The sequence below is a fragment of the Trichomycterus rosablanca genome, chromosome 18, assembly GCF_030014385.1.
Source record: "Trichomycterus rosablanca isolate fTriRos1 chromosome 18, fTriRos1.hap1, whole genome shotgun sequence".
Lineage (NCBI taxonomy): Eukaryota > Metazoa > Chordata > Actinopteri > Siluriformes > Trichomycteridae > Trichomycterus > Trichomycterus rosablanca.
This window is the reverse complement of record NC_086005.1, coordinates 28,486,430-28,497,695: the sequence shown is the minus strand read 5'-3', so window position 1 is coordinate 28,497,695 and position 11,266 is coordinate 28,486,430. Positions and strand designations below refer to the sequence as shown.

Genomic DNA, 11,266 nt, shown 5'->3' with positions numbered 1-11,266 from the left:
TCAGGTGAGAAGTCGGACCCCCCAGACAGGTACTTTAGATTCAGAGCTGTTGGCTAATGGGGGCGGCAGAGTGCGGAGACACGCGGCCTAATCACGCCGGGTTCGTGCCGCCCTCGGATCTCACGGCGGGGTCTCCTGTATCACGCCGTGTTTACCATCTCGTCAGTGGGTTCAAGACCTCGGCTCATCTTCCACACACAACTCTGTGTGGGCTCGGCGCCCCCTAGCGTCCGCTGGGTGGGAAAAAACAAGACTAACACGATGCCGTCTAAGGACCCTGGTTAGTAGCCCGAGGCGCCTGTACAAAAGTGGAGGAACGTGGAGATCAGCGCGTGACTCTCCGTGTGTGAGACCGACCTCATGCACCGATCCACCAAAGTACAGGGGGATAAGTACGGGTCGCATCAGAGGGAGGGCGTGTCAGGAGAATATACCCTCCTCAGTACGCCATCGGGGTCTTCAGCAGAAAAAGAGGAACTGGCTACGACTAAACTGGGAGAAAAAGGGATAAAATTGATTTCTTTACAGGTCAGTGAGATCAGATTCAGCACTTCAGGCACTTTGCTCTCTAAAACTCTAGTCAAGCTGTTGGACTCCGCCCCCTTAATTTCTTAATCGAGTCGTATCCAATTCCCCGGCTGCATCTCGTATACCTAACGCACACGCCGCTTCTTTTCACCTGTACGATCAGTATCGCGTACGGAGAGTCACGCACTGCTCTCTGTTATTCAGCATCTCTGCTAATGTGCAGCACCTCGCCCAGCCAGCAGAGGCCGCTATACAGCAGAAATGAAGAATCCCTTACGACCCGCCCACCCTCAGACACAGCCAATCACGTCTGTGGAAATTAAGAACTATTTTTTGTGAAAATAATGCGTGATTGTCGAATTAACGTGTAACTGCCAAGGAGACAAACAACAAGAACTAAAAAACGTAATAAAATTATTAATATAATTAATATCATATAATTAAGTAATAAAAATGTGCTGCTGAGATTCATGTGTTAAAATTAAATCAGTAATAATAGAAATTGATTAAATAATTATAAATAAACAATAAATAAAATGAGCCTTTGTGAGTTTTTGCTGCCGGATTGATTCTCATGTGTCGTGTCCTTCCCCAGTGTGATAGAAACCAACCATGTTTTTCCCTCTCGTGAATAATTCAGTAGAAATAATAACATTTATTTAAAATTATTAATTACACGGGCGTTTCTGCTACTAAAATAATCCCCAAACGTGATCGTTCAGCATCAATTTATATTTAATACAGTAAACAATAAATCAACAGAACGTACATCATCACACACAGAGCAAAAACCACCCAATAAAAACCAAACGTCCACAGAAACATCAATAATATTAATATTAATAATTTACAAACAGCGGCGTTAAACATCATTCAGTTCAGAATTAAAAAGCTCAAAACGATCGACAATAAATAAATGAAAAATCTCCCAGATGTAAATTTTCTCTCACACGGTTTCATTTGTTCTGCGTTTATAAAAAATAAAAAAAGCCTCAGCGAGAGCGTCGCTCATCCAGAGGAAGCGTTTATACACAGAGAGTTTAAAAAAGGAGAAAAATAAAGAATAAAGAATAAAGGCACCGAACGAAGCTGCAAAATTATTTATTTCATTATTATTACAACAAACCCGAGTCCCAAAAAACCTGGAACAAGCTGTGATCTGTAAACCAACTGATACAAACCTCTAAACAAAGATGTTTGATCTGATGGTGTGTGTGTGAGGGTGAGGGATCTATTAGATGTGGATCTGATGGTGCGTGTGTGAGGGTGAGGGATCTATTAGATGTGGATCTGATGGTGCGTGTGAGGGTGAGGGATCTATTAGATGTGGATCTGATGGTGCGTGTGAGGGTGAGGGATCTATTAGATGTGGATCTGATGGTGCGTGTGTGGGTGAGGGATCTATTAGATGTGGATCTGATGGTGCGTGTGAGGGTGAGGGATCTATTAGATGTGGATCTGATGGTGCGTGTGTGGGTGAGGGATCTATTAGATGTGGATCTGATGGTGCGTGTGAGGGTGAGGGATCTATTAGATGTGGATCTGATGGTGCGTGTGTGGGTGACGGATCTATTAGATGTTGATCTGATGGTGAGTGTGAGGGTGAGGGATCTATTAGATGTGGATCTGATGGTGTGTGTGAGGGTGAGGGATCTATTAGATGTGGATCTGATGGTGTGTGTGAGGGATCTATTAGATGTGGATCTGATGGTGCGTGTGTGAGGGTGAGGGATCTATTAGATGTGGATCTGATGGTGTGTGTGAGGGTGAGGGATCTATTAGATGTGGATCTGATGGTGTGTGTGAGGGATCTATTAGATGTGGATCTGATGGTGTGTGTGTGAGGGTGAGGGATCTATTAGATGTGGATCTGATGGTGCGTGTGTGAGGGTGAGGGATCTATTAGATGTGGATCTGATGGTGCGTGTGAGGGTGAGGGATCTATTAGATGTGGATCTGATGGTGCGTGTGAGGGTGAGGGATCTATTAGATGTGGATCTGATGGTGCGTGTGTGGGTGAGGGATCTATTAGATGTGGATCTGATGGTGCGTGTGAGGGTGAGGGATCTATTAGATGTGGATCTGATGGTGCGTGTGTGGGTGACGGATCTATTAGATGTTGATCTGATGGTGAGTGTGAGGGTGAGGGATCTATTAGATGTGGATCTGATGGTGTGTGTGAGGGTGAGGGATCTATTAGATGTGGATCTGATGGTGTGTGTGAGGGATCTATTAGATGTGGATCTGATGGTGCGTGTGAGGGATCTATTACATGTGGATCTGATGGCAAAGCAGCCCCACAACATTATGGATCCTCTACCATATCTATGTTATGTTTTTAATTAAATGCCGATCACAAAAGTTTGGCAAATCATTGTTTTTATTTACATGTTTGCTGCTGTCCCAACTTCTTTTGGAACTGAAATTGTAATTTAATGAGCATTTGTGTTCAGATTTTTTCATTGAAATGGTAAGAAAAGATGTCAGAACAATAAAAAAATTGAGGCTGTAAAAGAGGAGCTAAAAAACCCTCGACGTTTCTAAAGAGAGTCAGTAAAAAATCTTGCAAAAGTCTTGCAAAATCACTCAAATTTGGACAGCAGGATCTAAATCTGTACATTATTTACAAGAAAAATATATATTTACATTTATTTATGCCAAAGATTTATGTACAAAAGCAGGAAACATTAACACAATACGATTATCAAAGCAACATACACACAAAACTAAATCTGTCCTTAACTTAAAGGCACGGTGACCAGATCCTCATCAGAGAAGCTCCAGAAGGTTCTCGTCCTGCTGTAGGAGACGCGCAAGTGTCTTATCGAGACACGTGATTGGCTGTGTGTCTGTAGGGGGAGGAGGAGTGGCTGTAACAGGGTTCCTCTGCTGAACGGTCGGGGCATCTGCACGTGGAGTTCATCTGTTTCTTCTGATCTTCAAACCGGTGATGAGTGAGGTACTTCGGGAGTCGGGCAGTGTGTGTGTGTGTGTGTGTGTGTGTGTTTACCCCGACACCCAGCTCGGCGTGTTACCCTTGACGACGGAGTGCGGGTGCGAGTGCGGGTGTGAGTGCGGGTGCGAGTGCGCGAACACGTGCTGCTGGTCGAAGTTGAAGTCGAGCGCGTCGCCGTCCATCAGCGTGTCGTGCAGGACGCTCTCCACGTCGCACTCCAGCCGCTCGATCGCCATGTCGTCCAGGTCGCTAGGCAACCGCTCCAGGTGGTTGTGATGGTGGTGGTGGTGGTGGTGCTGATGCTGATGCGGGTGCACCGGAGGCTGCCGGTGGAAACCGCTGCCATTGACGACGCAGTAAGCGGGCGCCGCCGGATTGACGTCTCCCGTCGGTCCTCCTCCTAACGCCAGGTGAGGGAAGTGAAGGTACGGCTTCATGTTGCCGTGGCGACCGGGGTGCCCCAGGGGCAGCGCGGCGCAGCCGTTCATGCCCGCTGCCACCGCCGAGGTGTGTGCGTGCGCACCGATGGCTTTTCCCACTGGCCCGATGTGCCCCTCAGCGCTGTAAGGAGGCAGCGCTCGCACTCCTTGGTGCCCTGCTCCCTCCACGGGGGGTAAGATGTTCCCCCTCGGCTCCGCTTCGTTACCCAGCAGTTCCTTTAAAAGCCCAGTAGGGCAATTAAACTGTCCCACGTACGGGTGATATGCTCCCGGCTTGCTCTCAGACACAGCCTGCATGGGCATGGCGCTCACACCGATGCCCCCTTGCCACTTATGGAACTCCTGCCCAGCGCTATACGGGGCGAACTGACCGCCCGGCGCCTCCTGCACCCCGTTTTTGGGAGAGAGCAGGTTCAGATTATCCAGCAGGTTCTCCATCATCACGTTCTTGGTGCAGAAAGCGCCGGTCACCTCCGACAGGCTGGGCAGCTTGGTGGGCAGTTTGGCACCCTGGTAGCCCATGTGGATTTCGGTTCCTTCGGTAACGTCCTCCTCGGGGAGGAAGGGTGAGCGCCGGCCGCTCAGCGTGCTCGCGTCCGAGCTGGCTCGGGTCCGAAAGCTCCCCCACGCCTCGAAGTCGTCGTTGCTGTGGGAGTTCGGACTGCCCAGCCATTTGGTGTAACCGGGACTGTTGGAACCGCCGTCCAGACCACCCTGCAGGGACATCTGACCACGCCCAACACAAACACATCAGGGTTAGAGCAGGAAACACACGCAGGGGGCAAAAATCAATACAAAATATAATAATTATCATTTTATTTATTTATCTATTATTATTATTATGGTCCACACTGTAATCAGAGCACTGCCTCAGCTCTGGAGGTTCGAATCCCAGGCGGGGCTCACAGATACAGCATCACACATCAGTGCACTCTCAGTGCAGGTCCCAAACCCAGATAAATAGGATTAATGTGCCAGACGGGATATCCGGTGTAAAAACTGCGCCGACTCAAACTAGATTTATATATAATTATTTTATATATTATATTATTTAATTTATTATATTTAATTATATTTCTACTTTGCAATTTTTATTTTACTTTTTTTAACTTAAATTTTTAAGTGTATATATTTTTTCTATTTTATTTGTGATTATCATCGAGTTTTATTTGTTTGAATCGACATGTCTGGGTGTGTCTGGGGAGGATGGATGGATTGGTAAACCGGACCCACTGCAACCCTGACCAGGATAAAACGCTGTTAAAAGTTCAAATAAAATGAAATTATATATTTTTTTCATTCTATTTTAGTTTTGTCATAGAATTTATATTAGAATTTAATATTTTATTTTATTAAATACATATTAATATTTTATTTATTTCTGTCAGTTTTTAATTTTTTATTACTTTATTTACATTTTTTATTTAATGGTTTTATTTTTATTTAATTGTAATTTTTTATTTATTTTAATAGTATTTATAAATGTTATTATTTAATTTAGTAGTATTTATTATAATTTGTATTTTAAATATTTTGATGTGTATTTATTTCTTATTTATTTATATTTTTTCATGTATTTTGGTTTAAAAAGAGTTTAGTTCATTTTTTAAATTCATTTTAAATTTTTATTTATTTTATTTTATTTTTTTCCTTTTTTTAATGCACCAATAAATAAAAATGTGCAAATAAACACCAGTTGTTCATTAAAATGTGGACACGTTCACCTATTTTCACTCTGGAATCATGAAACCTATATTAAGTTTAATATTTATATGAATTTTATTTCCACCAGAGTTCGTATTTATTGTGGACGTACCCACATTATCTTCTCACCTTTTTTTTGGAGGCCCGGCCGCGGCTCTTGGTGAACTTGCTGTTGTTATCCATGGACGCGGCTCTGCGGCGCGGTGATTTACCGTTTTTCCCTCCCTCAGGGTTTAACATCCACCAGGAACTTTTCCCCGTCCCTTCATTCTGCACCCGGATGAAGCGGCTGTGCAGGGACAGATTGTGCCGGATCGAGTTCTGCGACCAGATAGAAAAACAACCGGTTAGATTACGGAGTGTGTCTGTGGGGATTTCTGCTCATTCAGTCAGTGACTGTGTGTACAGAGCAAAGCCAAAATGAAGGGTTTTTTAAATGCATCTGTGGGGATTTCTGCACATTTAGTCCATCGTCAGTGAGGTCTACTATTAAATGTAATCATTAGGAGAGGTGTCCACATACTTTCGGTCAGGAAAAGGGGTTCGTAATAATACGATTAATTTGGAGTGTGAAGTACAGATTCACCCCCAGGTGAATGACAACAGTTTAGGGAAGGCCCTGTCCTGTTCCAGCATAAAGAGACGTCCATAAATACATGGTTTGAAGAGTGGCATGAATTGGAACACCCTTTACAACACCAGTACTGTCCTAACAAATGCTCTTTTGAATGAATATGCACAAGTTCTCACAGACACAGTCTAAAACCTCGTGGAAAGCCGTTCCAAAGAGAGTGAGGGTGCCCCAAAAGCATCCAAAAGCTCACAGAGTCCACATACTTTTGGCCATGTCAGGTTCCCGTCCTGTTAGACGTGGATGTAAACAGAGGAACTTTGGTGCTGCAGGATTCTGTTTTCCAAACCTCGACCCCCTCGTACATTCCTGAAATTCCTCCCCGCCTGGGTCACCGTCCCCTTTCCTTGTTTAGGGAAGCCCAAAATCTCAGCCTATAAACAGGAAGTAAACAGAGAGAGGAGGAAGTGGCTGAGCGAGTGGGGGGAGCTTCCTGCGACAGAGGAAGCGCTCGAGAGGAAGGTTCATGTGACGCACTGGAACACGGACCGTGACTGAGGTCAGAGAGAGAGAGAGAGAGAGAGAGAGAGAGAGAGAGAGCTGACCGGCCCCGGAATCTTTAATCTCCCGGATCTGAACAAGCTAAAGGAAACGATTCTACACGTCTTTAATAACGGCTTCATCTCGGTCAGGGTCGCGGTGGGTCTGGAGTCGGGTGTCTGAGGGAGGGAGGCTGACTGGGTTCCTCCCTGCTGCTACAAATACGACCTCTGCTGGCTAATCGAGGCAACTGCACAAGCGGTGGGGGACTAACAGACTGGCGTAGTGTGATTCTCCATGCGTGATACGCCTCTCTCCGAGACTCCGCCTCCAGCTGGTCAGCAGAAGGGTGAAAAGGGCATGAGACAGCAATCAGGGGAATCGGAAATGACTAAATTAGGAGGAAAATGCAGGAAAACTCATTACAGACAGAGACTGAAAGCAAATGCAATAAAAACAAGAAAGGATTTTGGAGTGTGTCTGTGGGAATTTCTGCCCAGTTAATAGAGCCAGACGTGAGAAGAAGCGCCCTGTGTGTAAGAGGGGGCATGTAATAGTGATCAGGGGAATCGGAAATGACTAAATTGGAAGGAAAATGCAAAAGATATGAATTAATACATCGTTTGGGTCTTTATTTTACTGACAAATAAAGAAAGGAAAGATTTCCGGAGTTTGTCTGTGGGAATTTCTGTCCATTCTGTTATCAGAGTCAGTCAGAAGTTAGATGAAGCGCCCTGTGTGTCAGAGGGGGCCTGTAGTAGTGGTCAAGTTGGGAGGAAAATGAAGAAAAAATCACAAAGCAAAGATTGAACGCAGGTCCCCACAGTCCTGTTCCATATTTACCCTTCGCTGTTTTCTCACAGCATTCTCAGAAATCCTTTATTACAGTCTCGTACACTAAAGTGGATTTCACCGTCTACAGTCCATGTTATTATTATTATTAAAAGATTCTGAGACTCCTGAGAAATCTCTGAGTGTAAAGAGCAAAGACAAAAAACCCTGTAATACTGAACGATCGAGACGCCGCGACAGAAGCTGAAACGTTCCTGTAATGACCAAGACGTTTAGGATTTCGGAACATTCCACCAAGAGTCGGTCAGTAAACACAGAACACAAAACAAGAGAAAATGATACAGACCGATAATCAGATCTGATCAGCACCACGACTGACGGACGACAGAGAGGAAGAACCTCAGTACAAAGAACGCTACACGACAGGAAAGGGGAGGGACTTCCTGCCGACGGGGAAACAGGTCGACGGGTTCGCAGTGTGTGTGTGTGTGTGTGTGTGTGTGTGTCAGCACATTCGAGTTTCTACACACACTTCGAGTGAGAAGTTTCCATCCACTTACACACAGAATCATTAAAACTGATAGTTTTTTTGTTAATACGGGCACAGAGACATCGGCAGTACTGAGAGTTATAAAGTTAATGATGGTTCTCAGATCTGAAGCTCCTGATCCAGTCTGAGTCTGAACACGGTTATTATTTACATTTATTTATATTTTGTTTATATTTTCAGTTGATTTTCTTTATGAAGCAGCACTCCAGCATTCAGCTCTGAATTCAGATGGATCAGTAACTGCTGGCCTTTGTCCCGAGTGTCAGGTGTGTAGGTGCACAAACACTGACCCTCCATTTGTACACACACACACACACACACACACACACACAGGAACAGAAGGCGAATGAAAACCCCCTCTGATGAGTTCTGAGTCATTTCGGCTGTGAGACGCTGGAAAGATTTTTGCTCTTTTACATAAATGAAAGAGTCACAAAGTTCAGGCTGTGTTATACATTACATACATTATATATATAGTATATACAGTATATACTAAAGTGTGTATGAACAGTGTAATATACGCTTTATAACATCTAACTGTCAACTACATAAAGAGCTGGGGCAGTAGAAGAAACGTAATAATAATAATAATAATAATAATAAATAAATAAATAAAAGATAAATAAATAAATAAAAAACTTGAGACAGTAGAAGAAATGTAATAAATAAATAATTAAAAAATAAATATGTTTCACATAATAACTAAATAGTTTCAAAATAATAATAATAATAATAATAATAATAATAATAATAATAAATAAAAAAGTTGGGACAGTAGGAGAAATACTACTACTACTACTACTAATAATAATAATAACTAAATAAATGATTAGAGTTGGGACAGTAGGAAAAAACATAATTAAATAACAATAATTAATTAATTAAAAAGTTAAGACAGTAGGAGAAATTTAATGAATAAATAATAAAGTTGGGACAGGAGGAGAACTGTAATTAAACATGACCGCTATCATTTTTAAACCCTTTTTGAGCTGCATTAAATTAAATCAGTGGACGCCTTCCGATCACACCACACTGCTGCTTTATATATACATGTGTGTGTGTGTGTGTGTGTGTGTGTGTGTGTGTGTGTAAGAGAGAGACTTTTAACCCCATCTGTATCCTGTCTGAATCTAATGACTGCACCACTGGAGGCAGCCAAACACACACACACACACACACACACACACTTAAAACGGCCAATCCACCTTCTGTATGTCTGTATGTTTTGGGAAGGTGTGTGGGTTGGGGGGGGAGGGGGGCTGTCTCTGGGACGAGCGCCATACAGTGAATACTCAGACTACTCCTCACCCCGGCCGAGCGGGAACGATTCTCTCTGATGTTCGGCTTTTAGATTCAGACTTTCTGTGCAGAGTTGAAGATTTGCATGAAGGATGTTAATGGAAGACCTCATAAAGAGAGAGAGAGAGAGAGAGAGAGAGAGAGAGAGAGGGAGGATGCACTTGGAAGGAAGTGGTTAAATTATTGAAGTTTGTCATTGTGTTTTTATCTTTGCTAAGGCAAAACGTCTCTCTCTCACACTCACTCTCTCTCTTGAGCTTTCTCTCTCGATCGCTCCCTCTCTCTTGCTCTCGCTCACATTCTCTTGCGCTCTCTCTTGTTTTCTGTCTTGCTCCCTTTCTCTGTCTGTCTCTCTCTCTTTCTCTGTCTGTCTCGCTCTCTTTCTCTGTCTGTCTCTCACACACTCTCCCACTCTCTTGCGCTCTTACTCTCTCTTGCACTCGCTCTTTCAATCCCTCCCAGAAGCATTTCTGACCTTGCTTCTATAACAGCCTCCACTCCTCTGGAACAGCTTTCCAGATCAAACTCTTCGAACCATGTCCATGGATAAAACTCAATCATCCACATATTATCGACCGCCCAGCATACACACGCCCCTCCACACTCCACCCACTGTGGAACGCCGTGTTATTTTCCAGACCTCACGCAGGGGCGACAGAAATCAGGTCGCGTCTCACAGCACTGGTTACAGAGACGAGCTTCATCCGTCCGGCCGGCCGCTCAGGAAGTGTTGGTCCTGCTGATAGAGTGACCTCTGACCTCCCAAAATCCTGAGTCACCGCAGTGCGCTACACAGCCGACGTTCTGTTCAGTCCCGCTCACGACGCCACGCTTACCGCTAATGTGTTCGACAAGCCGAGTGTGTGAAGCTTCTTCTATCTTGTGCTGCAGTGACCGGTGTCCGAATCCTGGACCTACAGGAACTCAAGATTATGTAGACTCAAAGTTTTTAGACTTAAACGGAACACACTGACGTATAGCTCAACCGGGGAGCATGGATTACGTGTCATGCCCACCTGCCATGCCATTATTGGCCAGCAGAAGGCATAAATGACTGAGAAGAGCGATTCCCTTAATCGGCAGTCTCTGCACCTCATTAAGCGTTAACCCCAGACTCAGGGCCACAGTCGTGATGCTGGACTCGGTACGACTTTTCTGCTGCCACGTACGCCGACGTTCTTTATCTTCTCTCAGGGGAACTCCGGTGTCGATTCCCTGGACGGACAACGCTACGCCCTCTGCACCCCTCCACCCCTCGTGGGAGTTACTGTTGGAGCAGCATGAAGGTCCCTTTCCTTCCTCAGATGCGTCCAATTGTGTCTGTAGAGCATCTGACCAGGCCGCGGGTCACCTTCATCGATAACAATTAAGTTCTACACTGGTGGTGCTAAAGCCCTGATCTCAGCTTTATCCAACAATAAATGCATCAGAATGCCGACTGTGAGTCAGGCCTTAAACGACCTCACTAATGCACTTAAAGCTAAACGGATCCCTGCAGTCATGTTTGAAAATCCAATGAGAAGGTTTCTAGTCTGGTTTTGGACGTGCTGGTCTCTCTCTCTCAGACACACAAACACACAGACGTGTACACACACACACACACACACTCACACACACACACACACACTCACACACACATACACAGACGTGTACACACACTCACACACACACTCACACTCACACATACACAGACGTGTACACACACTCACACACACACTCACACTCACACACACAGACGTGTACACACACTCACACACACACTCACACACACACCCACACACACATATATACACACACACACACACACACACACACACACACACACGGATCAAAAACACACCGTGTGGCTTTGACACTAGCTGAGGTGTATCATGTTTTCAACTGTA

General features: G+C 44.6%; 1 protein-coding gene across 1 annotated transcript in view; it reads right to left on the bottom strand.

The window, feature by feature from the left end:
* Nucleotides 1-3,122: 3,122 nt before the first annotated feature.
* The window catches only part of foxo1b (forkhead box O1 b), a 24,151-nt gene continuing 16,007 nt past the window's right edge, over nucleotides 3,123-11,266 (bottom strand). The window contains exons 2-3 of the mRNA XM_063014175.1: nucleotides 5,758-5,949; nucleotides 3,123-4,650 (exon numbers count right to left, since the gene is read on the bottom strand). Of these exons, the coding sequence (XP_062870245.1) occupies nucleotides 3,535-4,650; nucleotides 5,758-5,949 (1,308 nt within the window). The 3' untranslated portion in view covers nucleotides 3,123-3,534. The remainder of the gene's footprint in view (nucleotides 4,651-5,757; nucleotides 5,950-11,266) is intronic.